The sequence below is a fragment of the Cenococcum geophilum genome (assembly GCF_001692895.1).
Source record: "Cenococcum geophilum 1.58 unplaced genomic scaffold K441scaffold_59, whole genome shotgun sequence".
NCBI lineage: Eukaryota > Fungi > Ascomycota > Dothideomycetes > Gloniales > Gloniaceae > Cenococcum > Cenococcum geophilum.
The window spans coordinates 350527-378401 of NW_027137617.1; the positions used below are offsets into that span (position 1 = coordinate 350527).

Below are 27875 nucleotides of genomic sequence, written 5' to 3' on the forward strand. Positions count from 1 at the left end.
CTCTCTAATTCTAGAGGCCTTACCTCCTTGAGGATTTGTCTCCTCTATAATCTATCCTATTCCTATAATAATTCCTTATAGCTCCCTATTTACAAGGTCCCCTTATACTATATAGCTATCGCTATTTACTAAAAGTTACTATATAGTTGCCTAATTAAGTAAGGATTAAGGCTTTATACTATTTTTTTTTCTTTATTATTAAAAAAATTGATAGTAGTGGTATCCTAAGGTTCGGTCATACAAATTTAGGTAAGGGGGGAGACAGATCTGCCAAGCTTTTCCGCGCAATTATAAATACGCTAAATGCTCACCGCCTTGACATAGACCTTCGCGTCGCGTCTTCGCAAGGACCTAGTAATCAACTTTCACCCAGGAGATACAAGATAGTTCTCTAACTTATATTCATCCTTATAAAACGTCATGTTACTTCTGCGCTGAGATCTTTTTCTAGTGATCGTGGTTCTCGAAGTGTGGTTTCGGCACGATGTCGGTAACATGTTCGAAAGGCACGATTCTTTCAGGAATTGTATCAATCTTCGCTATCATAATCTACCTTTGGTCGAACCACTCCGGAACAGAAATCTCTCTTCTAATTAAGGCGCCTTTCGAACCGGAATATCCTGAAAAGCCTTATGCTGCGAGCTGGAAGAGCTGGTGGCACCCCGAGCACATCTCTGGCGGAGAAGAAAGACACCTGAGAACACTGAGGCAAGGGCAAGGTGGTGGGGCTATATCAAGCGATTGGAACATTCTTTATCACCTCGGAGGAAATGGGCCGTGGATCGAGAAAGTGGACGGGGTAGTTGAGGGTGGGATTGCTGCTCCAGAGGGCTGCAACGTAGAACAAGTGCACATGGTGGGTTGAGGATATTTGGGAAGGGTAGTGATTTAGTATTTACTGATAGGTCCTCTTTCAAAGATGGCGCGGCACTCTGAGAGATACCCGACAATCAAGGCTGGGAGTAGTGGGTTTTTCTTTCCCGGTTTACTGCTTTGTTCGACTCGGCAGGCCATGATGGGAGCTTACCTTTGTTTAAGGGCTGCTTAACTTGGTTCAAAGGATAAAAAATGCCAACATTACATATCAGGGTGATATGAAATTCGTCAATAGTTGGGGCTTTTTTGCTTCTGGTATGTATTACAGAGAGCATGGAGCAGGATCAGATGCGCAGATATTTTACTCTATCCGCCTCTTTACAACTAAGATACCTATACATATAGGTGGAAACATTGAGACGGTGGTTGAATGTACTGGGCAATTCCCAGGAGCTTGCCCCAAAGGATGAGTTGAATAGCTATTACTTTGCCTAATCCTAGGCTAAGCAGATTTGATATCTGTCACACTCTCTTCATGTTTCACACACGACTCTTCGTGTACCACGGCTAATTTGTCCTATAGATCCTCAAGCCCAATTTGAGCAACTGACCACCACCGGGCCCTTTTCTGGGACACTAGGTGCGTTCACGACCGGTGTGAAGCTCCGAACTCGCTACCACCATCTGCTTCCATTCCGATTCCCGCGTAACGGAGGCAAAACAAGGCTATGGGCCAGTGATTGTGAACGTGTCATTGACACCGCTCGCTATTTCAGCGCCGGCTTTTTTGGGTTTAATTGGAACGATACCGCAACATTGCACATCATTCCTGAAACTGCTGAGCTTGGCGCAGACACGCTGACTCCGGGCGACACATGCCTTACGTATCTTGACGATAAGGAGCAAGGCCACGATAAGGGCGCGGTGATGCTTGCGGAGTATCGTGCTAATTACATTCGTGCAATTCGAGTTCGACTTTCGCGCCAAAATCCGGGAATAAACTTCACAGATGATGAGATATATGGCATGCAAGAAATGTGTGGGTTTGAGATTACTGTCAGAGGAAGCAGCCGTTGGTGCGATATCTTCACAAAGGATGAATTCCTCAGCTTCGAATACGCACGCGATGTTATCCACTATTACCGCTCCGGCCCTGGGACACTGTACGGAGGTATAATGGGATGGTTGTGGTTAAATGCTACCACGAACCTCCTATTAGAAGGACCAAGTGCAGGACCTTTCTTCTTCAGCTTGTAAGCCCCCTTTAGTCCCATATACGATACCATCGTCTTGGAGAAATTACGTTAAAGGTTTCAATAGTGTCCACGATGGCGACATCGCACCCATGCTTACAGCCCTCAACATATTCCCGGATTCTACCCATCTCCCTATCACTCATATCGCCAAAAATCGCAAGTGGCGGACGTCTCAGGTATCTCCAATGGGCGCTCGCATTATTTTCGAACGCCTGGCCTGCCGCAAACCCCCAGGCCTTTCGCAAGAAGAATCTTCAAACGAAACATTTATTCGCATCAATATTAATGACGGCGTCGTCGCACTCCCGGAGTGTGATAGTGGCCCCGGACACAGCTGTCCTCTATCCGAGTTCCAGGCTCATGTGGCAGCAAGGGGTGAAGAGTTGGGCGATTTTAGGCAAAAGTGTGGGCTGAGCGATGATATGCCTGATCGAATCACGTTTCTGCACCAGCGAGGTGGTCACGGATTGGAGGGCTCGTAGCAGGGATTGTGTAGTTTGCCATAACATTTATCTTCCCCCCAAAAACCGTAAGCATGTTCCACATTAATTAGTGCTTTACTGTCTATGCGATTAACGCCAAGAGTTTTGCGCCAATAGCTTCGCGCGGTTGAAAGGCTATAGGGTCGTAGGCCGTAAAGATTTCGTGGGATGTTACTAGTAAATATACCTGATTTCGTTTAGGTTTGAGTTTTGGTCAGGCCTTTTATCCATAATCAATATTGATTAGTGATTATTGAATATTGAATATTTTATATAGTATTCTATACTATCGCGAAGCTTGTAGTTGGAAGCCATATTATAGGTTCCTTTTTAATAAACCGCGAAGACTCCCGTAGGCTCTTATAAGCTCTAACTACTACTATCTTTTAGCTTCTTATCAGCTTAATTATACTTCTTAATTTACTTAATACGGGCTTTAATTTTAGGTATTATATTAATATATTCTTAATCTTCTCCTCTACTTTTTTTTAGATTTTGTTATTTAGTTTAAACTAAGATGGGTAAGAAATCGACTCTACTATACACTGATATTTATTATAGTAGTAGCGTTTTCCGTATAGATATTATAATACCTATCGCCCTTTCTTTTTCTTCTTATCTACTAATAATTTAGGCTTTAATTTAAGCTTCGAATTTAATAACTCGCTCAAATTTTCCTTAAAGGTAACTACGAAGGATTCTTATAGGGCCTTACCCTTCTAGGCGAGCTCCGTATAACGGTCGTTTTAGTTTAAAGAAGCTAGGAAGCGTCTTGTTCTTCCAACATTCTAACCAGCTTAGTATAATTAATATAACTATATATATAAAGTCTTTTATTAAACAATTACTATCTACCTTAGGTAGATCTAGCTCCTTATACTCCTATCTTCTGCCGCGGAACCGCTAATCCTGCTTCTCGTCTCTATGCTTTCATTTCTTAAATTTGTCCTACTATGCATACTCGCTATTAATCTCTCTAGCGGATGCGACTCAGGTAGTGCATTACGGCGACTCGATAAATTCTCGGTGCCAGTGCCGTACGCCGTCTGTGTGAAACCTACACCGCCAGTCTGGAAGTTCTTCATGAACGACTTCAGACAAGGAATGGTAGCAGAGATGAGAGCGTAGCCGACGAGGGACTCTTGCCAGGCCGAAGGGATGGCGAGGGAGAGTGAAGGGTCGGGGTTGTTGAGATGGGATATGTAAGTTTTGACAAACAGGACGGAAAAGATAATGTTACTGTTGATTATAAATGTTAGAGCTGCGTGTAGTGTTTGCGGTTTTGCTTAAGGAGAAAGGGGTCAAAATCTTACGGAAGGCGGAAGGCAAAGGCTGATGTTACAGCTAGCTTGTTGCTGAGGTGCATTTGGAGGTTCAATACGAAGCAGAAGATAAGGACCACGATTCCAAGCTCGCTGAGTGCATCGAGGATAAAAGTAAGTTTCCATCGTGCCGCCTGGAAGTAATTTAGTAATTGTTAAAGTTGTAGACGTTAATAGTATTAGGTCACGTACGTAGTTTGGGCATTTCGCGAAGCGATCTTTCTCGAGAACACCATCCGGAGAACATCCAGCTGATATTGTAATTATTGCCAGCAGGCCCCATGCTACAGCTACGCATATTGCGATGTTGCATGTCCACCAAATCTTCTTCATATCTCGGGTGAACACTCGTCTAATGAGTATAATAACAGAGCATTTCGATGAGCATAGGGCAATGACGAAAGGCAATCGACCAGCAAATACAGCCTGGTTTAGTGGGATAGTTAATATGAGTGTAGACAGAACAGTAGGAGAGGTAATTTGATGGCATGGAGAACCATATACCTTTGAGGCATTGTGCTGTTGAGCTTTTGTTAAGAGCCCAGACGACTTTCCGAGACCATTATGGAGTGCTATGAATGTTGCAATCCAGTGACCGAAGGCAAAAACCTTAGATGGAGAAATTCAGAAAGATTCAACAATTCGATGGGCAGAGTATACTCACGTATCCTGCCACCAGAATCCCATCGTCAATCACAAACCGGCCACGCTTGACCAGGGCTCGGAAACCGAGAAAGCAGAGGGAGTGCGCTAAAGCCAGCAATGTCGCAAGCCAGATCCAAGCAGAGTGATCTTCCGGCGTAACTGTGGCGAACCGGTTGCCTTGGGGCAGTACAAACTGAGATGACATTGCGGGAGTCAGCCTGGAGAGAATTAAAAAAGACCAGCAGTCCTTAGCCTGTAGGGGCTGTCGATCCTCAGGAAAAGAAGTCGAAGCAGCATGTTTTAACTAATATCAAGTATAATAGACAGTAGAGAATTCAAAGGCAGTCAGGTGCAAAAGTACTTTGACGCCAGTGGTGATCTTGGCCAGCAAGCCTTCCGCCGGATGTGCCGCTGGTGCGCCTGCAGCCCCTGATTTGCCGGGTCGGCCTGCGTTGAGAATATGAGGTGTGGGATTGGATAGAAAAACGGCGCCTCCCATTAAACTTCCCAATTAGATGTCTAGCTCGTTTTCTGGCGATGGGGGCTACATCACCTTGGCGCATCCGGTTAAAAGCGCGTGTTGATCGCGCAGATCATACTACGCGGGATTTATACCCACAAATACGTTAAAATACGTCAAAATGGTCGTGCTTATTACTTTAAAGGTAATAAATTGTGCCGAGATCAACATGCGCTTTCACCCGGGTGCGTCAAGGTGGTGTATTGACAAGGCCACGAACTGCTGAGGTGGAGCTCTGGTATTATTGGAGATGCCAGGGTATGCACAGAGAGTCGATGCTTCATTTGATGTATGAAGCAATGCTGAGGCTTAAAATGCTGCTGTGAGGCCAGGAGCCCTGAGGAGCCCTGGAAACCCGGGGCACCGTCAAGCATGCAAAAGCAATTTTTTACCTGTGCTTTGGCTTGCAATTTGACCTGCAATTTGGCCTGCACTTTGGCCTGTGTTGGGGTCTTGGGGGTCCTGGAGTCTTGGAGCCGTTCCGAATAGCCCATGCTTTGAATCACATCGGTCAGGACCCCCGATCGATTTTGGGTTCCGGTGCGCTTCTGTGAGCCCCGCCCGCGCTACAATCCCCTGTTCTTTCTCCGGGCCCAGCCAGTGCAGAAAGCGAAGCGAAAATGGTCGCATAACGCGTAACTGTTATCTGTCGACATGAGCAGGTTCCCCATCCATATCATGCTCGAGCCCAGCGATAGCCCAGCACACATGGATCATGGGGGATCGGCCTTGCCGACAAGATAAGGAGTCTTTGTTGACTCGTTGTTTTCTCCGCGTCTTGTGTGATAACTGATCCCACTCCACTCCTGTCCATTGCAGGATCTTCATTCCCAGACCCAGTCTGTCGGAACCATGAATACGGACGATTTCGACACCAAGACTCCTGGAGTCTTTGAACAGACTGCTCCCACAGATTCTGAGAAGATTGGTGAGAAATATGGCACTCAACATGACCGGAAGGACATGAACCGCTTGGGGAAGCTGCAGCAATTGAGGGTAAGATATGTTTTTCGCTCCTCGTGGAGGAGACAGCTAACAGCGATTTCCCCCTCCTCACAGAGAAACTTTCGTTTCCTTTCGATTCTAGGATATGCCCTAATTCTGGGTTGCACCTGGGAATATGCTCTTCTTGGGACTCTCTTCTCGCTGCCTAACGGTGGTCCTGGTGGCGCCATATGGATGTATCTCATTGTAGCCTTTTTCTTCTACTTTGTCATGCTTTCTATGGCAGAAATGACTTCAATGGCTCCAACATGTGGTGGCCAATATCACTGGGTGTCCGAGTTTGCACCAAGGCAACACCAAAAGATTCTAAGCTTTCTTGTCGGTTCGTCAGATAATTCCCAGTCTCATTCGAGCCAAGCTAACCAAGAATCGCAACAGGATGGCTCGTTGTCCTCGCATGGCAGTCCGGCATGGTTGTGACAGCATATTCAGTCACGCAACAGATTGAAGCGTTGATTGTTCTGGCAAATCCAAGCTACGTGATCCAAGGATGGCATGGAGCTCTCTTTACAATTGCTATCACCCTATTCTGCATCTTCTTCAACACCTTCTTGATTCGAAAGCTTCCCTTAATGGAAGGCATTGCTCTAGCGCTCCATGCCCTAGGATTCTTTACATTCATAATTGTCCTCTGGGTAATGGGTCCTCGCGGCTCAGCCAAGCAAGTTTTCACCGACTTCGAAGACAACAATGGATGGGGAAGTGTAGGCCTTGCCACACTGGTTGGCCTCCTCAGTCCCATCACTACGCTTATTGGTGCAGACTCGGTATGTCACTTATCAGAAGAGCTTCGTGACGCCTCGTACACCTTGCCGTGGTGTATGATTACAACTGCCTCGATCAATTATGTGCTCGGGTTCATAATGACGATTACCTTCATGTTCACTGTTGGGGATGTGGAGAGTGCGCTGAGAACTGCAACAGGGCAGCCATACGTCCAGGTTATCTTGAATGCAACACAGTCTCGAGACGCGACAATAGTTCTTACAGCAACTATGGCATTGCTTTTGTTGTTCTGCGCCATCAACCAAGTCACTACATCTTCTCGGCAGCTCTTCGCTTTTGCCCGCGATAATGGCCTTCCTTATTCCGCATTCCTGTCATATGTAAGCCATTCCGTTTCAGGAACCCCGATATAATTTCTAGGAGCTAAGTCTTTCTAGGTACGCCCTGGCTGGGATATACCACTCAATGCCGTGGTGGTGACTCTTATATTCACCGCACTCGCCTCCCTTATTATCATTGGGAGCACCATTGCTTTTACCATCATTACTAGTCTTGTTGGCATCGGCCTCATGTGCTTTTACCATCATTACTAGTCTTGTTGGCATCGGCCTCATGTGCTTTTACCATCATTACTAGTCTTGTTGGCATCGGCCTCATGTCCAGCTACCTCATCTGCATTGGCTGCTTAATTAGCAGGCGACTGCGACAGGAGCCATTACCGCCCTCGCGCTTCAGCCTTGGAAGAGCAGGCTTATACATCAATATCATGGCGTTTTGCTTTCTCTGCTTGGCATGGGTCATGTTGTTTTTCCCGAGCGCGCCAAACCCGACACCTCAGAGCATGAATTGGGTGATTTTGATCTTTGGATCAACGGTCTCATTTTCGATGCTTTATTATTGGTTGCGGGGTAGGCATAAGTATGTTGGGCCGGTGGAACTTATAAAATCGGAGTAAGAAACTGTGGTGAGAAGTAGGATTGGGATCGGGGGAACTAAAAAGGGACCAGGATAAAAGAGTAATTAAGAGTTGCATCGATTGTATAAGTCTCAGTGTGATTCCTAACGGCACAAGCAGCTGTACTCATTCATAGTAATAAATAGTTGAAAGACAATAGAGTGGGATTAGTAGGCATTGCTTCACTAAAAATACTCGTACAATGAATTTGAAATTCGAGTAAGCGAAGGTCCCGCCGCTAGCTTATGACCGATGATTGATACTGTACACCTCCTTGTCAACTTCGATTGAAAGTGCGTGTCGGCCTCCTACTAAAGTTATAGTATAAAAGGAAAAGAATTAACGTTACTACTATATTAGTAAGTGCTAAGAGAGGGCAATTATATAGGTATATGATTTTACTAATATAGCTCTATATTATATAAAATATAAAACAGAATTAAAGCTTTTAAAAATAATCTTTTAATACCTTTTACTATAATTATCCCTTAACCCGTTTATCTGATTAGCACCCAATGAAATCTAATCGCGAACTTAAGCGACCTTAGTGTAGGACTCTAACGGGCTAAGGGATAGCTATTTTATAAAAGTCTCTATTAATTATATATAGTTGTGAGGCATATTGCCCAGGTATACGGTAGGGAGCAGGCAAGCCGAGCATGACTCACAGGAGAGTCGATGGAAGAGAGGACGATATGGTAAAGAGTATGGCAATAGCCTCGTACAGAGACGAACCGATGAGGAGAGGAAGGGCTGCAGGCCCGAGGAGCTACCGGGCGTGCACCCGAGTAAGGGATAAAAATACCCCTTACAATAGTAGCAATAGAAAAATCGCTTTAGAATTAATTAGACGCGTATTACTACCTATCCAATGTGCCGTTAAGGTGCTCCTTCAAATGTGGCCTATGCGCGAACACCAAAACATTAACAATCGTCTCTACAACCTATTATGCATTATACACATCTCCGCGCTAGCAGGAACACCTCGATCGAATTAAGCTACAATAGAGCCAAATTATATATAAAATCTAAGCTTTATTACCATATACTAAGTTACAATTAATTAATTAATCCACGGTTTTATTTTGCCAAGACTTAATTAAATCTAGAGCTCGGTAAAAGGAGCACCTTTCCCAACGGCGCCTGGGGTAAACTCTCTATATAAATAAGACTCTATATATCTAATTCTATAATTCGTTAAATATTTGAAAGGAAGGCTTTTAATAATATATTACCTAGTAAAACGGGTGGGTTTCTCCGAACGATCGGCAGCGCTTTCAACCTGATGCGACAAGCCGGTGTATGCTCCAGTTCGAGCCGAATCCGTCTGCCGTCTCCCAGCATTTCCGCCCACTAAATGCAAGGTCCAGCTTTTTTAGGGCGACAAGAAACCCAGCGCACCCGGGAGGCATCCTGCCCCACTTCTGTTTCAGTGCTTTCGTCCACGCGTATACTTTCCCCTCGGGTTCCAGTGAACGCTGCCGAAGTAATTCGCGCGCATTTGTGATTTAATAAAGCGAGTTGCAGTTGATAAAAAAACCAGTATCCATCTCTGAGAATCCTTGTTGGCTTACGCTTAGATCACAGCGCGAACTTTATTGCTCTTAACACTATCTACTTCCATCCACTATAGGTTTATTGTACGGAATCTCTACGTCCTCAACATAACATCCTTTTTTTGTGCATCCACATCTATATCAGCTTGTTCCCTATGATTCCTATTTAATAGTGCAGATGCAGCGACATTTTCTGTTGAGAATCGGGTGGCTGGGCCTAATATAGGGTGGCGGTTACCAGCCACCTAACTACCGATGCATATATATACGAGCTTCTTACTCCATCAAATAACAATCAATAAACCTTTCTATCATACTTTTGACTCCCCTCAGTCGTTTATTTTAACATTGTCGTCTGGTGTATGGCTCCGGTCACCCAGATCTTGTTGAATTGAGGTTATGGAGCTAAAACTCTGTGTATTGCTCATTTTCTATATACTGTAGGTGGTTGAAGAGATTTCAACGGTCGAAGTTGTCTGATTGGTCAGATTCCTGCCAAGAGGTTTCTCCCACAAGTCTCATCATGTGATATAGTTGCGGGCTTGTTTTCCAACAGATCTAGCTGGCATCGGCGTGAGAACAGCCTCAAATCTGCTTGTAGTCTTTCCTAAAGTTATGTCCAGGTCATTTTTTCTTATGGCATACAGTTGGGATTCGCATTTCTCTTCGGGCCCATTCTTCTCATTAACGATATCGCTAGCCACAGAGGAACACCCATTAGCCGCTAGTTCAAACAATACCATGAAACGTGCATTTAGTCGCTGCTCTTATTTGCCATTGCGCTGTTGCTGGGATGCTTAGTAGTCCAATACCAAGAATCCACCGGGATCTGCCAAACAGCAGTGATGATTGAATGCGGCGATAATCACTCTCACTTGTCTGATTCTAACCGTATCGTCATTCTATCGACCCAGCACGAGGGTTGCGTTATTTTCTTTCTCCCGCAATCATAGGATGTTTGACAACATATTGTTAGTCTGTAGGAATGTGGCTAGCGCGCAAAATTTGTCCTGGGGTCGCACACTCCCTCGTTAGCTTTCAAACTTTGCCCTTATTCTATTTCTTCTGGGCGCTGGTTCTACCTTTGGTTGAACCGGAGGAAGTGGTCTTAGCATCACTCAAGTATAAAATTTCAACATTGTGCAAAACTTATTAGTGTTTTTGCTAATAACGGCCTAGGCTGTTAAACCTACGCTAGCTCTGAATACAATCCACATTCTACTATTCCTGGAGCTTGCTGTTTCACTAGCTCTCGCACGTTTATCCTCTCTAGCATTCTTTGCAATTCTTGGCAACCGATTTGCTATGGAACTAGCCTGGAATGGCCTGACAGGAGAGGCCACCTGGGGGATTGGCCAAATAGGCGTGCCATTTGCGTGGACGCCTCTGCTAATTGACATGCTATATTCTGCACTGGGGAATATCCCTCCGGCACAGTGGAGGACATGTGCCTTAACAGTTCTTCGGTCTGATCCTAGGATATTTGATGAGGAGGCTCGGCTAGCTCGGGTGCGTATTAACCTGCCATGGCTGGTTGCACCTGCTATGGGCTGAGTTCGTATTAGTAGCATAAGTCTCCTACTGAAAGTCCGGCAATGGGTGCCTCTTCGCTTGCTTGGTCTACACAGGAATATTCGAGATTTTCCTACCTTCGAAATGCGGCCTATCAATGCAGCCTTCATTCAGCGGCCTGGCCATCTCAATAATACATGACCAGCAATGAACGTTTCTTCTGGGTATGTAAACCAGGTAGTCATGCTCCTTTCTCCATGTTGCATGATGTTGCGCAGAATAGAGTTGGTGTCAGCTCAGGGTCCGACAACTGGACGGCACCTTTATCTCTCACGACAGTTCGTTGGCTCAGGCTATTGAAATATAAGCCATATTTAAAAAAAATTCCACGCATTGAGGAGTGATCTTAAAGCTCTATCGGTCTTAACCATTCATCCTACCTGGACGCTCACCAGGACTCCTGTATGATAGGTCTTTCCACCTCGCGCGTTACCTGGAAGTCAGATGCGGCGTCATTCTGATCGTTAGCTACTACAACATTATTAGCACCAGCGCTTATAATCGGTACTTTGATTCAACTATCTCTTTCTGTGATGAAGCTGTTTACATGTAAATGTGAATGCTTCCCGCATTGTATTGGAAATGTTTGAATACTTATCATTCATAACCACTACCTGACGCCTTGTGAGCCATGACCTGTTGCAATCAGAAGATACGTCTCGGAGCCCAAAGAGGGAGATTCGCAATACCGAAGGTACAATATATAACTTCTCTCATTCGCCTCGATCTTTTCATTTCCTCGCGACATATACTTCAAAATATCTAACCTTCAATCTCCTCCTCATATCTGGAAACAATTTCTCGATCCGCCTCTATCAACTATATCGGGTAATCAAACGATATACTCTTCAATATCAACACTATCTTCATTCAGCAAGATGTCGCCAAAGTATATTCGTAAGCCGACATCCGTATAACATTAGACACCCTTAACTAACATTTCAAAGTTTTGTGCACCTCGTTTCTTCTAGTATCTTATGTTTCTCCGGTCACCTCCGTCTCTAGATATGTCAAGAACAACTGCCCAATTTCAATATAGGCCAAGAGTTCCACGTGTGGCGGCATCGATAGCGGTGATCCAATTCAACTGAACCAAGGCAACGAGTACTACTCCCCATGCGATGCTCAAGACAACAGTTGCGGCTTTACCATTAAGATTGACAATAACCCCGACATGTCCTGCGTTTACCAAATCGAGTATTCCGTGACGGGTGGCGAGGTCTAATATGACCTGTCTGCTGTTAACGGCACTCCTCTTGCGACGAACAGGCGATATATCTAGGTCGGCCCGGATGGAGCATGTCCGTATCTCTGGTGTGATGCTAGTATTTCTAGTTGTGAATGGCCGACAACGATGTACTGCGCTGCCCCAGATGTGAGATTTTAGCTTTGCTGAGGGAACTGTGGAGTTCAACGAGGTAGGATTACTTACAAGCACAAAGTATCTTTGATTTTAATCATTCAACCGCTCATAGTGAACAGGGGTGCTTGATACCGGGGGGCTCTTACGGGCTATTGCTTGATGTTGATTGATTTCTCTGATTCTATTTTACTCCGTGACTTCTTTGGGAGTTGTTATATTTACCAGATATGGTTAACAGTTTAGAGACGGTGCTATCTTTCTGCAGCCCGGGGTGCGTTAAGAATAATGTGTGTACATAGATTTTGTGGCTGTGGGTCCGGGGCATATATTGCGCATCTGACTAGATTCCATGCTGCATATAATTGAGGTGTATTTCTGCCATGGTCTTGACTAAATAGTATATACTCAATGAACTGCAATGGCAGTAACTTGATGAATTTTTTTGGGGTTTTCTGGTGAATGGCCATCGGGGAGCTCCTGCTGCACACAATCTGCTTCCTTCCAACCTTCTCATCTGACACTTCGCCATCCAACCATAATATCATCAATGAGTAAGGGCGTATTAGTTAAGATTAAGCCAGTCCTCGCAACGTCAATCATTGACACGATCGGTAATTCCAACCAGCGTCAGACCGCAAACCCCTTTTCCGGAAAAGCCAAATACAGCAGCTCAGGACCCTTGCCAGAGTTTGCACCGAGCTAACGCATGCCATTTTCCCCCGATTGTTTTATGCCCGACGATAATTTTCTACCAGCCCAAACGCCAGCGCTATGCACCATGGAAAGCCTGTCATGTATGTGAGTACACCGCGTCCCCTATCATACTCCTATCAAAAATACCATATTTCATGCCACGATTTATTATTTTCGTTACCATTAATGCGCAGTCAGTGTTTCTGTAGACCTCTAGGCAGTTCGCACCCTCTTTCCTGCAGGCTCTCCGCCAGTCTTCTGCCGTTCCAGCGTCTTCCAATTCATGCCTCCGTTCTTCGCTGCTTCATCACCTGAGCTTGTGGGTCGCGAAGCTGAGTTCTTGATTTCGATAGTTGTGCCACTTGCTAGTTTGTCTGGGTCCAGATGCTTCGACTGAGCAATGGATTGTGGTTGCGAAAGTGTCCACGGTGCTTCAATGGAGAAAGATAATAGTTCGCGGTTTGTGTTTCTTGCATTGATCTTTTTGGCCTCTATTTCGGCATTTTCACCCGACTTTACGTTGTCGGAGGTGTTTGTCTTTGTCGAAGAACTTTTGTCGGCTTCATGACCATCCTCCTGGCTTAAACCTTCATCGCTTTTTACGTGGTGATTGAACGCTTTCTCCATCTTATCCGCTTGCCGTTGCATGCTCTCATTAGAGAAGAAGCTGGGACGGCGCTGATCGCGAACGGACTCCTTTCTAGCCTCTGGCTTCTCGGGGTCTTCATCGTCGTTGACAGCTTCGGAGAAGTTCCACATCTCCCTCAGTTCACCGCGGAAGAAAGCTGTGATCCAAAGCGCGCCTACAACACCGGGTACAAGGTAAAGTAAGGCGGGTTGTGCGTGGTCGGCAATTTGCATAACGGCTAGCGTAGTTAGCATCCCGAGAAGATATCCGATAAGGCTAGCGTTGAAGTAGGTCTTTGGGAAGGTAAAATGTGGTTGTGGCGTAGACGTTGAGGTGGAGAAGAGCGGACGGCCAGTCCAAGAGTGAGTCCAGAAGTACTCGCTCCAGCGACCAGAGAGCGAGAAGTATTTGGGCTTAGTAACGGTATTTTGAGGGCCGTCTCCGACATCCAGGGTTAGCGTTGAATGGGTTTGCTTGCGGAGATAGAAGAGGTAGAGGTCGAATCGCAAGGCGAGACCGATTATGATTCCAGGAAGAACGATATCGCCAAGGCCGAGCATCGCATGAGATGCTTTCGTTGGGTCAGCGCCAGGAGCTGAAGGTCGGGGGAAGATGAGCTTAATGGGGATGTCTAGAGATTTGGCGACTGTGACCATCATTGGCCTTGTCGTTTGATAAGCAAGCTTTCAAAATAAACAACGCATATAGGACTCACGTGAAAAACACGAAATAGATATCGTAGAAAAATAAAGCTACTAGAATCAGGCTTCCGGTAGCAAAAGTCGTTGGCGACATGAGCTGTAGCGCGCTGTATGAGAAACCAAAGCCCATCAGATTAGTTAAATACCAAGGTTTGTCGGTAAAATTGAAGCACATGACTGCTACAAGAGCTATGATAAAGCCGGCTAAGCCATGCATCCCAATCATCATTTTGGCAGCAATTAAGCGATGAAGATACATCCGGATGGTCCATTTATTTCCAGGCATGGCACGGTCCGCCCAGAGAAAATCTTGTAAAGATAATGGAAGTGGGACACGAGAGAGGAAACCAGGAAGAGGTGATAATATCACATCACTGTCTTTGACGCTGCTTGAGACTGGCGTAGCTTTCTTCTTTTTGCTGTGAACATGATATAGCATGCCACCCAACGCATACCGCTTGGGATATATAAGAGAGTGTCCAATATCCAGAAGATCTGTGATTAGCCTAGATACGGAGAATATCCCAAATATAGCAAAATACCAGTTGAGAATCTTGTTCAGCAAAGCTGGATCTTGCAACCATTTTATTAAGAAGTACAGGCCGGCAAGTGTTGTCCCTGCCATCAAAGGGAACATCAATGCATCGGTAGGTGATAGGCCCTCCATCCGCTGGTATTCCTCCTCCTCCTCCTCCGTATCTGTGTCGTTTTCGGCGGGCTTTCCTTTCTTACTCTTCTTCTCGGGTCTCGCAGCAGAAGAAGGACGAGAAAGAGAGGCATGAGCACCGGCATAGATTGGGAGAAGGGCCGATACCAGAAGATGGAGGTATGTTGGAATGAGTGGTTGTACGAGGGCAAATTCGTATGCAATGCGTCCAACGGCTTGGGCAATAGGTCCTGGTTCCGACATGTTTACTTGGTGGATTGATATGGAATGTAGGGTATGTCAGGAAAAGAGAGACAGGAGAAGAGAGTTTTAGAGNCTAAGGATCAATTTATTGGACCGACCATGAATGCAATACTATTAGGGTGGCAGTCCCCGACAAGCGACTCGCTTACTAAGGACTGCCACTTTTGTTCAACCGCAATGTGATGAGACTGGGTTTGTAGTTTCACCAATACTGCCAAGCATGCTGCAGCGGAGGATTCCGCCATCCCGGTGATTCGCTCTTTCATCCACCGATCTGAGTAAGCTATAACACAGCATAGCAGATAGTGATAGCGAGGGTATTTCATTTAGGATTCAGTGCTTAATATCGCTAAGTTATATATAGAGATCAACACAGTCCTGTAATGAATCTCTCTTGGAAACCCAAGGCTCTCTCTCTTGGAAACCCAAGGCTCTCTCTCTTGTAGCCATCGCTATATCTGGTTGCCACTTACACTGACTAGTTTGGGTCTCAAAAGTTGTCGGAGATTTCTCAAACAAAACGCTTCCGAACTGACGTTCGAATTATTCCATATCTCCACACTTGTCGCCTGGAATCTTCATAAATACTAATATCAATAGTGACGTAGCCTGGTTTATGCATGAACTAATGGGTTATATAAAACCTGTGTATTTCATTGGCCAAAGAGGCGTAGGTTCCCTCCAAAGTTTCTATAGCCTTGGCGAGTCAGTCTCTGATTAACCTATCAGCCAAACCTTCCAGAAGACACACTACACCCAGCCTATGGGGAACTTCAAGAATTTAGCAAGGAAATCACTACCAAAGTAAGACCGAAAGCGGTAGTGGTCATATCTTCTCATTGGAAATGCCAAGGGGAAAAAATCTTCGTAAATAATATTGATTATCCCGGAATTATTTATGAGGGAGTCCCCCCACAAAGACCAGTCCCGAATAGAGTATAGAGTCGCTGATTGTAAATATAGCTTCGAAGGTCTTGGTTTCCCAGAGAGGTTTCTCGAATTCAAGTTCCCATACATCGGGAGCAAAGCCATCGCAGAACTTGTAATTTCAAAGCTTCGGAGTGAAGGAATCGAAGCAGAAGGTAGAGAGCAAGGCCTGGATCATGGTGTGTGGGCGCCCCTTCTTATTGATAAACACACCGTTCATAACAGCTCCTTTATGCTCTAATAGTCAATTAGCACTTCGACTGGAAGAGAACCCACTGGAGGTGCCAATCATTCAAATATCGCAATTCGAGACCGAAGATCCCGAGAAGCACTACCGGCTAGGTGAAGCCCTTAGACTCTTGCGGGATGAAGGTGTTCTAATCGTGGGAGCTAGTATGGCTGTGCACAATTTCAAGGGCTTATTTCCTGCTTTAGAAAAGCGGACAATTTTGCCGCGAGCATATTTGCAGGCTTCTAGACGACGAAGGCGAGGTTGATGGATGTAGGTACGTGGTGCCATTCGATAGGACTCCAAGATGCGGTTAGCTCAAAACTAGAAAAAAGAAGAGAGAACATGATGGCTTTAAAAAACGAGAAGATATAAACGTTGCACATCCGACACTTGAGCATTTGCTGCCAATCTACGTAGCAGCCGGCGCGGCCGGTGAATATGTGGGGGAGCAGCTGTGGACAATGCCACAAGCCAGCATAAGCTGGGCACAATACCGATTTGGGAACGCTGCTATCGATTAGTTGTTCTTTCTTGACGGCCATGTCACGATCGTCTTTTAGATATTTAAAAGCGGTAGAAGTGGTTTTCGGCCCAATTTTCCCTTAGCTGGAAATACGATTCTCGTACTGGTACATTTATACATGCTTGGCCGACCGCTCCCTACCAGTATCATATCCCCGATTTGACTAGCTCTGTGACCTTAGTCTCTATTGCCTTGTCATCCAACCCTGCGAAAGCAGTCAGTAGTCCCCTTCTAGTAAACAATTCCAGGAAAATATCTTTACCTTTTAGCGTGATCATCTTCTCTTTCCCAAATTCTACAAGGAAGACAAAATTATCAGCCACGAGCTTCATTATTGCTCCCTATTGCATGGGGATGCCATTCATTCCACTGTATACCCACCGTATCGTGCAAAGACCTTTGGCTCGACCCCCAATGCTTCCCGTATCATTATTGGCGTATGAGGGTTGTGTTTCTTCATTGTTGGGTATGTGCGCGTGAGGAATGATCTGTAATTGTCGCATTAGCATTTTTTAGGTCCATGGCCTAGGGCTAGAAATTGGATTGTACATACCGCATAGCAGCACTATGATCCGACGTCTGGCAGAGCAAGAACCGAAGCTCCTTCAGGGTATTTATAAAGCCATACTTAGTAGCCATTGTGGCAGATTGTGGTCGGCAAAGAGCAGATGTTGGAGCTTGTCGCTCAACCTCTGCGATGGGCAATTGGGTTGGCCTGCACTAAATTATGCGCCTTGGCGGTTTTATGCAGGTGAGCTCCGAACGGCTTTCTCAACACCATCCGTAATCAAGACTCAACCTCTTCATTTGCCATCCTCACCACCTTCATCTCCCCTCAATTCCCCGATTTCCTTCGGTCCTCATTGCCTGTTGTCCTTCCCGACCGTCGCAATGTCTTCCCGGCCATCCTACCGCCTCTTCCAGGCGTCCCGGAACCTATTTCGCCAACCGCTTCTTCGACGTCGCATTCAAACAGCAGCTCCGAGTGAGGCCCAGGCAAACCAAAGCGGCTTCGCAAAATTATGGAATAGCCCTGTAGGGCCGAAGACCGTGCATTTCTGGTATGGGCCTTTTTTTGTGCGGAATTGAAAAACTAGGACAATGCAAAAGCCGAAGGCGACCTCGGAGTCACATTCCATGCTTTCAGATATAGCGTTTTTGCTAATGTTTGTCTTCTGTATAGGGCTCCTATCATGAAGGTAATTCGTCGCTCCAACCTCCTCTACTTCACTTTGAAACAACTCACACCTCGATATACGCACGCGACCAGCTCAATAACCCCCACCACCCTTCAACCCCAAGCTCTCTAAGATCCCGTTACTGACCATGTTGTCCTTCAGTGGTGTCTCGTCCTCACTGGTGTCTCCGATTTCGCTCGCCCTGCTGAATCCCTCTCTCTGACTCAGAATGCCGCTCTCATGGCCACAGGCGCTATCTGGACTCGGTGGTGCTTCGTCATTAAGCCGCGGAACATCTTGTAAGTCTAATCTTTCCATATTTTACAATCCTTCAATCCTCAAGCTCAACCTCCGCTCCAGTTGATATCTCCACTGTTGGCTAATAAAATAATAGCTTGGCTGCCGTGAACTTCTTCCTCTTCATCGTCGGCAGCACCCAAGTGACTCGCATCATGCTCTATAGACAATCTGTCAAGGACCAGCTACTTACTGAAGAGGTCAAGGCCGTTGCACAGGAACAAAAGGATGCAGTGAAAGCAGTGGCGCAGGACCCTGTTGGGGTTGTGAAGAATGTTGTCGGAAAGTAGGGTAGAGAGTGTGGAACTCCGGGGGATGGCCATCACGCGTGCAAGATAAATGTGGAAGTCGTTGTAGAAAGCGTGGTTAGGGCGGGAAATAGTGTGAGCATTGGAACGGTGGATACCACTAGGATTGATCTTCGACGTAGTGTGGGAGGCTGTACGCCAAATATATCAATGGCAAAATGGCCTATTTCTACCATATTTCCAGTTTCACGGGGTTTCATAATGCTCTATTAGATCGCTTTTTAGGGTCGCTTGTAATAGACTCAGCGTTAAAGAATCATGAATTCGCTCTTTCGCGCTGAATCAGAAATTTTATTTTCTGCTAAAATTTCGCGGATTCGAGCATCTCAAAAGACAGGTGAAGAAGTGATTCAATGGAATTCAGGCATATTGTAAATGGGGTATTTCAGGCAGCAACCTAATTCCCAAAAGCAGTCATCCGTCCTATCCAATCAGATCCAACAGTATACGTAGTTGTATAACCATAGAAACCCAGATCATCACCATAACATCCTAACACCATTAACATGTTTACTCATAACCCATCCGTCATACTGCTCATCAATTCTCGTTACACCCTGATGACTATTGCAACGCCCAGCCCTCGCGCCTCGCGTACACAGCATCCCAAGCACGTCCTTCCCGTACGCCCAATGATCGCATGGACTCCTTTGTCTGCGCACCAAGCTCTTGCCAAAAGCTCTAGATCTTTATCTGCTCGCGCGTCAATGACTAAGATCTCACTGATGCTCTGATCTCCATCTTCATCAACAACGTCCTCAACCTCGATCGGAAGTGAGGCTGACGAGTCCAGGAGCTTTGCGACATCCACGATACGATATTTGTAAGACACGTGCAGCGGATGGGCTAGCAACTTCTCCCTCTGCAACTGAAATGGGAATTCTTTAGTCTCAGCATTCCCTTCGCCTTCCGGGAAATAGGATGGCATAGGCGCGCTCGCGTCCGAGTCTGGAGGATGGCTTAATAGCGGCTCAAACCCGTGCGAATTGCGTCTGTTAAGAGTGACTCGTTTCGACATTGTGCGAGAGAGGAGGTGAATAGGTGCGGATGGAGGAGTGCAGGGGAATGATGAAATGAAATGTATGTCATGATGAAGAGAGAATGTGTGTGTAACCGAATCAAGCGAGAAGGCTAGGGAGACCGTATACTCTTCTTTTTCGTTATCAATGTTCTCGGGCTCTGGAGTTAAAGTGTTATGGATAAGGCTCCATTCCAAGAATTGGATAGAGGCAGCAGGTACGAAGAGGGAATCTAGAGGGAGAGTGAGATCTTTCGGCTTGATACCTGCCAAGTTTCCACTCGGAATTGGTGTCGATGCACGAGCTACAGCGTCCTCTTCAATTCTAGCCTGTTTCTCAAGCTGAATCTGCTTGCTGGGGACATTTACCCAACCGTCGACACATCCAGCAGGCAGCTTGGGAATTGAAAGCCATCCCATACACTCAACAGCACCTTCCATGGCCGCGAGAACACGGCCAACGATGCTGCTCTTGCTCCACCAGCTCCGTTCTCTATAAATGAAGCCACCGTAGAGATTTGCAGAATCTCCGAGTGCGACGATGGCCAGTTTATCGTTTTCGAGTAAAGTGGACATAAGAAAGTGTGATATTGTTTCGCCAGGGAGTACAAGTCCAGTGAGGTAAGCACAACTCAGCCATCCGCCGATATCGAAAGCATTCGTCATTTTATCGTTATTACTTCCAAGAAGTATCGAGGACGGTCGAAGTTGTAGTGATCGTTGCGTGCTTGTTCTGCTGAGGGGCGGGCGTGCGGACGTAGAGCCAAAGTAGCTATTTCGAGCGCTAGTTCCCGAACGAGGCGTAGCAAGAGGGGTGCTATAAATGCTGGGTGAAGCAGGAGTGCTAGGATCCAAAAACTTCCCAACAGTATTACTTCGTTCTTCTGTTACTTGCGATGCATCAGGAATGTTTAGCTTCTGTATAAGTTCAGTTGCGATCAAGTCGATGTTCGGCCACACCAGAGTCTCTGCAAACCGGAGAAGGCCCGATAACTGCAGTGACTGGTGGCGTGGTAGGAGAATGATATCTGACTTGGAGAGTGCTTTAGGTTGCTCGGGTTTTGCTAGTACGGAAGAAAAAAAACCAAGCAGCTTCGGCGAAGGCAGCAGAGGGGTTTTTTCAGGTGCCATCATAACTAGTACGTTCTCTAGAAACCGACGGGCCAGCACGAGATCCCAGTCTGTCTTGCGAGATTTCAGGTTCGTGAAGTTCTTAAGCTCTTCGGCAGTAAGATGAACGTTGGAGGTCACTTCATCTTCTGTCACAGCGGAGACAGCGTCCAGCCGAAGCAAAAGCTCGCAAGCTAGAGATATTTGTAAGAGGAGGATGTCTCGCCCCGTCCACACCTGGGCCTGACTGGATACGTCCGGGGTTTCATCCCCGAGAGCCGGTTCATCAGCGGACCAGAGAATCTGCCCTAGCCTGATGCGCCATTCTACAAGGCTAAAGTCATACCAGAACCCCGTAAGTTTAAGGATCTTAAGGAGAGTCTCAATCTGGACTTTTAGACCGGTAGGGTCGCCTGCATCAGGATCAAATCGTGGAGGAGTTAAAAATTTTCCAAAGAGGTTGGCATAAAGTTCCCCCGGGGAGTGTTTATCAAGAATGGTGGTTGTTCCTGATTCCTCTCGAAATGACTGCCATAGGTCTTCAAACTCAATCAACCGTTCATGGATCATAGCAGAGTCGACGCTACGGATTCCTAATTTCTCAGGATTATTGTGCATGAGCTCTCTGTTCCTGGCTGATTCGGATAACCCTTTTTGTACACCATATTCGTCGATGCTGGTTGCCAAATTATCCGAAATAGGCAGTTGCAGGAAGTGGTCGAAGCCCACGGTCCCTCGCTCAATTCCCTGAGCACTAAGCATGCTTGGAATTTCCACAGCACCAATATTGTAACCAACATACGCTTTTCCACTTCCGTCATGTTGTCCTGAGATCGGTATGTGTTTTCTCAACGTTGCAGAGGCGAAGGCTGGGTGGGACAGTGGAAGGGAGTCTGTAATGTCCCGAATTAGCAGACCAGCATCCCAAGGNCATGACGCTATTGGTTCACGTCTTCCTTGTACAGTTGTAACGGCAAACTGAGGAGCACCGGAGAAGATGGTTTGGAGGTCTTCTTCGCTGAGTGTGGGTTCTGCGGGTGGGGTAAGTAGTTGGCTGGGCGTTGCCGGACGCTCCTCGATAGGGGGCTTTTGTTTGACTCGTTCGGGGTATTCTGTAGATTTGATGTTTTGTGCTTGCTTCGAAGGTAGAGCTGTGTTCGAGAGCTTGCAGACGACATTTGTTAGCGGCTCTCATCTCTAGAATACACAGTGACAAATGATTAAAAGGCCAGTGGTCACCTGAACATTGTCCTGCTGTTTCCACCGCCTTGATTTAAAGAAGTCGAAAAACTTCTGCCTCCTCTTCTTTCCCCCGACAGGCTTATCGACTGGGCCTTCTTGAGAGGGCTTTGGACGCTTCTGCAACAAAGGCATCCTGCAACAAGAGTGAAGCAGCAGCAGATGGAGGAGCGAATGTCATGCTGGCGGGGTATAACTGGGGGTTCGCGAATTGATTATTGCACGCAGGGGAGGTGCATTTCCGGAGGGGCAGATGCAACCTGGGCAGCGATCCTGGGAGGATCGCGAGACAGTATATCATCCCGCCCCTGGCCCTAGGTCATTGGCCGATGCACCGTGGCGTCAGTGGCTGGACAGGAATAAGCCACGATTGACCTGCGCCGACGAGGCGACCCACGCCAGCTGACGACAACGACATCCGGGCTAGGCATTACCAGCTCACCAGGTTTCAGCATCATTAAATCCACTTCTCAGGTATGAGAACCTCAGCCCTGCTATCGACTAGGAGCACCCAGGCCCTCAAATATCCCTGAAAACCTTGGAATCCCTCCGCTCCATCTTCCTGGTCCAGAAGAATCACAGCCTTTTCTCACACAGCTTACCAATGAGAGAACGTACCATTTAAGCCTCCCATTTGAAACATTGCGTGTGCATACGTTGCTTGACCTGCCGCCCACCGCCTCACTACAAGCATCCTATCTCCGAAGGGGCGGTCATGGCGGCATTCATGGGATTGTGCCATCAGCTAAAAGCAAATATCTGCTTTATGCAAGTTTTATACAAGAAACGAGAGATACCTCGATAATGCCATGTCTCTACAGTGCAAGCAGCAACGGTTCTGGCAATTCACGCGATATCGGATGTACTGCCGTACTTTTTGGTTCGTTTGGCCACACGGATTCTCTCATAGTCTCACATGATGAGTTACCATACCTACGAGGCTGCCCCAGGAGATCTTGAAAGCCATCCATCGTGCCTTCTGGACGCAACCCAGGTGCGAGGCACGCATCTACCAGTTTCTACCCACGGAGCCCTACAAGTCCGTAATCCCCACATCCATCTTCGTGCTCACACCCTTCGTGAAATCCGCACCATCTCCCCAATTTCACCCTGGCCCCAGGTGTTGTTCCATCTGCTCCCAAAGTCCAAAGAATCATCCCACACTTTTCTCGTCATCTTCGGTTTCCCTCTCATCATGTTTCATCAGGGCAAACGAGCCTTCCCTGACACTTATGCCGAACGAATATTTCTTCGTTCTCATGTGTTTTCCCTTTCCTTGCCACCCTTACGGAAGTCGCACGTTTCGCTTTAAAATATGTGGGGAACGCAAAATGGTGGATGAGTGGCTGATAGTGATTGGCCTAGTAACTTCGCCGTTGAATCATTCTCAAGCTGCAGCTGATGCGCTTAGTTGTTCTTCTACTGTCAAGGAGCTTGCTCTCTTTTGAGTTGGCCCTAGCATTCTTTACTCTATCCACCGCCAGACTAACAAATGAAGCTTCCATCCTGGGACATGTTGGTCACCATATCCGGGATGTCACTCCGCAACAATTAGAAGCAACTCTGAGAGTAAGATTCTTCCGGGGCTCTGCAAAAACTTGTACTGTTTATGGCTTTTTCAAGCTGTTCACTATTGTCCAATCCCCTATGTAATGGCAATGACGTTGGCCCGCTGCTCTATTTGCGCCCTCTTTATACGTGTCTTCTTCACGAAACCTTTTTCGAAGCGCGGTCACGCTGATACAGCTCACTTTTACGGGACTCTCATGAAATATGTAGATTCTTTGCTGACACCTACTCTCAGCATACTTGGCACTCTGTTTCAATGTCGGCCGGTGTCTCTTCGTCGCCGCCTCTGCGGGATTTCTCTGCGGACCTTTCGCATACAATTGGAACAAATCAATCATAAATGGAAAAAATGTGGCGACTCAACAGACCTCTACGTCGCAATCGCAGCCTGGAACATCATCAACGATGTCTTAATTTGGTCTCTACCAATACTCGTGGTTTGGAGATTTCAACTACCTCACACTCACAAAATAGTGTTAAGTGCTGTGTTTGCTCTGGGGTTATTGTAAGTTCCTTGATCCTTGGCTTTCCGCCTTCTCTACTCACTTCTTTTAATCGTAGCGATGTCGCTGCGGGTGCCTTCCGCATCGTTACAATATTAGGGGTGAAATTCCACTCCGACGTGACTTAGTAAATGACGAGATCTGGGCCATGGCAGAGGTTAGCGTTACAATCGTAGTGGCCTGCTGTCCCTTACTTCGTCCACTCCTAGAGAAGTTGATCCCAAAACGGCTAGCTCAGTGGGCATACTCGCACGGAAATAATTCTACCATCGTAACTATTAGACCCGCGAGATTAGAGATTCCAGAGATCTTTCTACCTTGATATAATTTTAGAGGATGAATCAACCGTTCAGATCTTCAAGTACATGACTACTACTGGGGCATAAGCTGTATCGAAAAAGCCTTTTGCGATGACGCCATTTTAGTACCTTCATATCATCCTGGGGCTATGTTTGATTCTATGGCCGGCGAAAATCATGTTACAGAGATGAACTCCCCCCGGTTCCTGTGCTGCCAAGGCTATCTGATGAAGAACTGCGGGAGTAGGGATGCATGAGGTTTTATACTCCCAACCGTATCCTCCCTAAGCCATACTTAGAGTAATCAGGGTACGCGGAAACAAATTTGGGAAAAGGGCACACTTTATGATAACAAATACAGAGTCACTGAGCTTTGGTATAATTTGTGCTTGACGTAATCATCTGACTTTGTATCTTCTATAGTCGCAGTCATCCAGTGAGCACCTCCAACCGCTTAAGATGGAAGTCTGCACATACTTTTACACGACCTCCCACTTCGCCAATCGCCCTAGGCCCTGCCCAGCCTCACGAACGATACACCAAAACCTCTCTTTCTCTACATAATTTTCTACATCTTCCCCTAAAACTTTCCTGACAAACAGATTCGCTACTCCAGTCCCCTTTCCTTCTCCTAAGTTAAAGTTTCCCGACGTCACAAACCCCACTAAATCGTCTTTTCCTGGCACAACCGGATAGTTCTTACCCCCTGGTTGCGGTGAGGTCTTTTCATGCTGCGCTGGCTTTAGTAAGTTCGCAGCAAGCGCTCTTCTTTGAAGGTGCGGCGGCGCGTCTTTTGACACTCTCGGCGATGGCTCACTTGCGCTGTTCTTAGACTTTGAGAGGGATCTTGATTGAGGAATGAGGGATAGCCACTGTGCGCGGAGTTCGGCGTTTGTAGTTGGTAACCGATAGACCCGTGCACAGGTTGTAGGGACACCACGAGTTAAGAGTGTGATTTTGGCCGTGAAAAGGTAGGGCGAATGAGTGAAGACTTTACGATCATTGCAGGAGCGTGAAAAGAGAATGTCTGAAATGGTAGAAGAATGGAGGTGGTGAAAAGGGCGAGGTTCGATTTCCCCCAATTCTCCGGGAGGCGGAGGACCTATACAGAGTTAGACATTATATTTAGGGTTAGGGTTTTGTCAATGATGACGACGGAAGATAATGCCTACCATGTTTTGCTAGACTCTCCTTTGTGAGGATTTCTTCCCAATCACAAGCCCAACCCCTGCCAACTCATGTTTTGCTAGACTCTCCTTTGTGAGGATTTCTTCCCAATCACAAGCCCAACCCCTGCCAACTTCTCCTTTCCTCCCATCTCCCAAGTCCACACTCCCCCACTCAATTCTCTTGCCTTTTGGCCTCTTCGCCCACTCCTTCTCTCTAACCGCCCTCTCCTGAATCTCCCACGCCCATCCTGCACTTGTCCCAGGATAATCACCGGGGAACCACGGACGTGAGCTTTCAAAAGACACTTGTCTAGTCTCCTTCAGTCCTCCAAATCTTGGGTTTCCCCCAGAAGAGAGTGGGTAATACATGATTGTGCGCCAGATTGGGAGGACGCACTTCCAAGGTAGGAGAACAGTCCACACGCCGCGCTGACGAGAGGCACAGAGCAGAATCGGAATTTGAGGGTCGGTAGGACGTGGCTCAGGATATTCGCCAGGCATGGCGGATCCTTTGCGGCGATTGATTGATTTTTGGGAAGGTAGGGTCCTTGAGGCTGCTAGCCTCGCATTGCGGTTAAAGATTGCAGGTGGAGATTGATTCATATCGAGAGGCCAGTTTGCAAGGGTCTGGGCGAGGCGAGACCGAGAAGCAGTGTCATGTAGTACAGACATTGTTTGTGGAGGGTAGTGCAGACGTGGGTCAGAGACGGTGAAAGCAAGGAGTGTGTTTGTTGGAAGGCTGCTAGGATTTGTAAGAATGCTAAAATCTTTCCATACGGTCTGAGGACTGTCGGCTGGGAATGCTTCTCCTTTTGGACATGGTGTTGGCCATAAGGCTGAACATAAAGTTTCTGTAGCTCCGGGCCCGGATATCTCAATGCTACCGATTTCGAACCGTAAATCTTCCACGGTTACAGCTGGTTTTTGAACCTTTGCAAACCTAACAACACCTCCCCAAAGCTGAAGAAATCCTGCAGGGTGGACTCGAATAAACACTCTTCTTTTTTCTCTCTTTTTCGTAGAGAATACCTGTTGCTGGTCTGTCGTGTCTGCCCCCCCTCTCTCTTTCGCAGACCAAATGATAGTTACAGGTGCGATTCCTTCTATTCGGCAGCCATGCTTCTCAAATGTCCAGCCCTCCCAAAACCTTGAACCATCTCTCCACTTCTTCCCTATTCCGGTATTCCCCCACATATCTTCCTCGTAGTCAATACCCACACCTAGCGCCTTCAAAAGCCCCACGAGACTTACTTCGGGGCCCTCTAGCCCAATTGTCGCCATGTAGCTCATATCCCATGCGACAGAGCCTCTCAAAGTGTTTGCGCGATGTGTAGGTCGATAGCTCTTCGCTGTAGGCGTCAAAGGGATTGCGAAGCGCCATAGTGGCTCCAAAGGAGCTGTCATATGTGCGCGCTTGGTGTGGAACATGTGTGTTGGTAGCCATGTTTTATGTATTTGACGTTTGCGGAAACGAGCCAGCGGTGTCGGAGGGTTTTTGAGTGCTGCAGAGCGATTGATCTTTGGCGTTCGAGCGTGGAGGGGATTCGCCAATGTGTTCTTCTTTGAAGATGCATCCTGTAACGCTTGATTCGTCGGGACCATAACTTTTGCTTTATGTCCAATAGGCACGGTACCCAAGTGCTGCTGCTCCTCTTCCCCGTGGTTTCTTCTATTCACCCTCTTCTTCTTCACCCTACTCACGCCTTCTGCTCTCAATCTTCCCTTGCTTCCCTTTCCCGTACCACTCCCACTTTCTCCGCGTTTTAATGGAGTTTGATCCTCCCTCATTTCCCTCACTGCCCTACTCCTCAGCCTCCCGGGCACACGTCTTGGATTATGACTCGCAGTCCTCCTCCTCATATCTCTTGGTACATCTTGGAACGCGCGACGCATCTGAAATTTCTTCGCTCTTCGCATACCATCTTCCAATGCGCGGATTTCGATCTCGCGGGCTCGCACAAAGCGGGCGACGGATACTTCATTGCCAGGAAATGTTGAGGAAGTAGGGACAGTAGCGAGCTGCTTTGAGGGAATCGTGGTGCGCAAGCGTTTAGGGAGATTCGTGGAGACAGGGAAACCCGATGGACTTTTGCGTTTGTTCGTGGAGGAAGCTGAATGCAAAGTATTACTGGACGCCTTGGGCTTTTGTACCTGTAAATCTGGCATTTCGGACAACGTGCGTGGAGACTGGCAACTTTGGTGAATGGTCTGGATTCTCGGCTCGGCGTTGAGCAGCCGCATCATCGTGGAGTCACATGTATGTTTTACGTCATTGGTCAAGGCCACTAGTAGTTACACCCCTTAGATTCTTCCTCCTCAGGTTAGAACGTCACGTGTGTTTGACTTGTTTACA

The 27875-nt window shown here is 46.9% G+C and overlaps 9 protein-coding genes across 9 annotated transcripts; 4 read left to right on the forward strand and 5 right to left on the reverse strand.

Moving 5' to 3' along the window:
- The first annotated feature begins 838 nt into the window (after nt 1-838).
- Nucleotides 839-2775, forward strand: K441DRAFT_667991 (phosphoglycerate mutase-like protein). The gene is made up of 5 exons (XM_067649928.1): nt 839-856; nt 920-965; nt 1039-1131; nt 1400-2069; nt 2137-2775. The coding sequence occupies exons 2-5, from the start codon at nt 920-922 to the stop codon at nt 2552-2554; spliced, it is 1227 nt and encodes a 408-aa protein (XP_067498670.1). The 5' UTR covers nt 839-856; the 3' UTR covers nt 2555-2775.
- A 567-nt stretch (nt 2776-3342) lies between these two features.
- Nucleotides 3343-4861, reverse strand: K441DRAFT_645368 (uncharacterized protein). The gene is made up of 5 exons (XM_067646794.1): nt 4541-4861; nt 4381-4485; nt 4069-4302; nt 3868-4010; nt 3343-3793 (listed from the first exon to the last, which is right to left on the reverse strand). The coding sequence occupies exons 1-5, from the start codon at nt 4724-4726 to the stop codon at nt 3421-3423; spliced, it is 1041 nt and encodes a 346-aa protein (XP_067498671.1). The 5' UTR covers nt 4727-4861; the 3' UTR covers nt 3343-3420.
- Nucleotides 4862-5709: 848 nt separating this feature from the next.
- Nucleotides 5710-7905, forward strand: K441DRAFT_700015 (amino acid transporter). The gene is made up of 5 exons (XM_067653216.1): nt 5710-6037; nt 6101-6368; nt 6425-7152; nt 7210-7343; nt 7430-7905. Exons 1-5 carry the CDS (start codon nt 5894-5896, stop codon nt 7725-7727), a joined length of 1572 nt encoding a protein of 523 aa, XP_067498672.1. The 5' UTR covers nt 5710-5893; the 3' UTR covers nt 7728-7905.
- A 5219-nt stretch (nt 7906-13124) lies between these two features.
- K441DRAFT_584994 (uncharacterized protein) lies at nt 13125-15150 on the reverse strand (the record flags this gene model as incomplete). The annotated part of the gene is made up of 2 exons (XM_067644561.1): nt 13125-14202; nt 14255-15150. 2 exons carry the CDS (start codon nt 15148-15150, stop codon nt 13125-13127), a joined length of 1974 nt encoding a protein of 657 aa, XP_067498673.1.
- Nucleotides 15151-15518: 368 nt separating this feature from the next.
- On the forward strand, nt 15519-17004 carry K441DRAFT_619975 (Extradiol aromatic ring-opening dioxygenase). Its single transcript, XM_067645901.1, has 5 exons — nt 15519-15820; nt 15880-16056; nt 16088-16291; nt 16347-16569; nt 16649-17004. Exons 1-5 carry the CDS (start codon nt 15767-15769, stop codon nt 16828-16830), a joined length of 840 nt encoding a protein of 279 aa, XP_067498674.1. The 5' UTR covers nt 15519-15766; the 3' UTR covers nt 16831-17004.
- On the reverse strand, nt 16880-17500 carry K441DRAFT_667999 (NADH-ubiquinone oxidoreductase-like protein 105 kDa subunit). The gene is made up of 4 exons (XM_067649929.1): nt 17386-17500; nt 17214-17320; nt 17095-17127; nt 16880-17037 (listed from the first exon to the last, which is right to left on the reverse strand). Exons 1-4 carry the CDS (start codon nt 17469-17471, stop codon nt 16979-16981), a joined length of 285 nt encoding a protein of 94 aa, XP_067498675.1. The 5' UTR covers nt 17472-17500; the 3' UTR covers nt 16880-16978.
- A 223-nt stretch (nt 17501-17723) lies between these two features.
- K441DRAFT_735855 (UPF0041 domain protein) lies at nt 17724-18990 on the forward strand (the record flags this gene model as incomplete). Its single annotated transcript, XM_067654299.1, has 3 exons — nt 17724-17909; nt 18173-18309; nt 18405-18990. 3 exons carry the CDS (start codon nt 17724-17726, stop codon nt 18595-18597), a joined length of 516 nt encoding a protein of 171 aa, XP_067498676.1. The 3' UTR covers nt 18598-18990.
- A 175-nt stretch (nt 18991-19165) lies between these two features.
- Nucleotides 19166-22117, reverse strand: K441DRAFT_700018 (uncharacterized protein; the record flags this gene model as incomplete). Its single annotated transcript, XM_067653217.1, has 2 exons — nt 19166-21907; nt 21983-22117. The coding sequence occupies 2 exons, from the start codon at nt 22115-22117 to the stop codon at nt 19166-19168; spliced, it is 2877 nt and encodes a 958-aa protein (XP_067498677.1).
- A 2484-nt stretch (nt 22118-24601) lies between these two features.
- Nucleotides 24602-27736, reverse strand: K441DRAFT_708422 (POPLD-domain-containing protein). The gene is made up of 2 exons (XM_067653774.1): nt 25591-27736; nt 24602-25455 (listed from the first exon to the last, which is right to left on the reverse strand). Exons 1-2 carry the CDS (start codon nt 27686-27688, stop codon nt 24833-24835), a joined length of 2721 nt encoding a protein of 906 aa, XP_067498678.1. The 5' UTR covers nt 27689-27736; the 3' UTR covers nt 24602-24832.
- Between the last annotated feature and the right edge of the window lie 139 nt (nt 27737-27875).

Bases quoted from the DNA above. Each gene is read 5' to 3' on its own strand.
- K441DRAFT_667991 (XM_067649928.1), top strand. From the start codon at position 920: ATGGCGCGGCACTCTGAGAGATACCCGACAATCAAGGCTGGGAGTA. The intron at 966-1,038 runs GTGGGTTTTTCT...CCTTTGTTTAAG, and splicing joins GACAATCAAGGCTGGGAGTA to GGCTGCTTAACTTGGTTCAA. The intron at 1,132-1,399 runs GTATGTATTACA...TTTGTCCTATAG, and splicing joins TTGGGGCTTTTTTGCTTCTG to ATCCTCAAGCCCAATTTGAG.
- K441DRAFT_645368 (XM_067646794.1), bottom strand. From the start codon at position 4,726: ATGTCATCTCAGTTTGTACTGCCCCAAGGCAACCGGTTCGCCACAGTT. The intron at 4,011-4,068 runs GTACGTGACCTA...AATTACTTCCAG, and splicing joins TCGCGAAATGCCCAAACTAC to GCGGCACGATGGAAACTTAC. The intron at 3,794-3,867 runs GTAAGATTTTGA...TATAATCAACAG, and splicing joins GCCTTTGCCTTCCGCCTTCC to TAACATTATCTTTTCCGTCC.
- K441DRAFT_700015 (XM_067653216.1), top strand. From the start codon at position 5,894: ATGAATACGGACGATTTCGACACCAAGACTCCTGGAGTCTTTGAACAG. The intron at 6,369-6,424 runs GTTCGTCAGATA...GAATCGCAACAG, and splicing joins GATTCTAAGCTTTCTTGTCG to GATGGCTCGTTGTCCTCGCA. The intron at 7,153-7,209 runs GTAAGCCATTCC...AAGTCTTTCTAG, and splicing joins ATTCCGCATTCCTGTCATAT to GTACGCCCTGGCTGGGATAT.
- K441DRAFT_619975 (XM_067645901.1), top strand. From the start codon at position 15,767: ATGCATGAACTAATGGGTTATATAAAACCTGTGTATTTCATTGGCCAA. The intron at 16,057-16,087 runs GTCCCCCCACAA...TCCCGAATAGAG, and splicing joins CCGGAATTATTTATGAGGGA to TATAGAGTCGCTGATTGTAA. The intron at 16,292-16,346 runs GTTCATAACAGC...CGACTGGAAGAG, and splicing joins TTCTTATTGATAAACACACC to AACCCACTGGAGGTGCCAAT.
- K441DRAFT_667999 (XM_067649929.1), bottom strand. From the start codon at position 17,471: ATGGCTACTAAGTATGGCTTTATAAATACCCTGAAGGAGCTTCGGTTC. The intron at 17,321-17,385 runs GTATGTACAATC...CGACAATTACAG, and splicing joins GATCATAGTGCTGCTATGCG to ATCATTCCTCACGCGCACAT. The intron at 17,128-17,213 runs GTGGGTATACAG...TCTTCCTTGTAG, and splicing joins AAAGGTCTTTGCACGATACG to AATTTGGGAAAGAGAAGATG.
- K441DRAFT_708422 (XM_067653774.1), bottom strand. From the start codon at position 27,688: ATGCCAGATTTACAGGTACAAAAGCCCAAGGCGTCCAGTAATACTTTG. The intron at 25,456-25,590 runs AGTTGGCAGGGG...AACTCTGTATAG, and splicing joins GGAGAGTCTAGCAAAACATG to GTCCTCCGCCTCCCGGAGAA.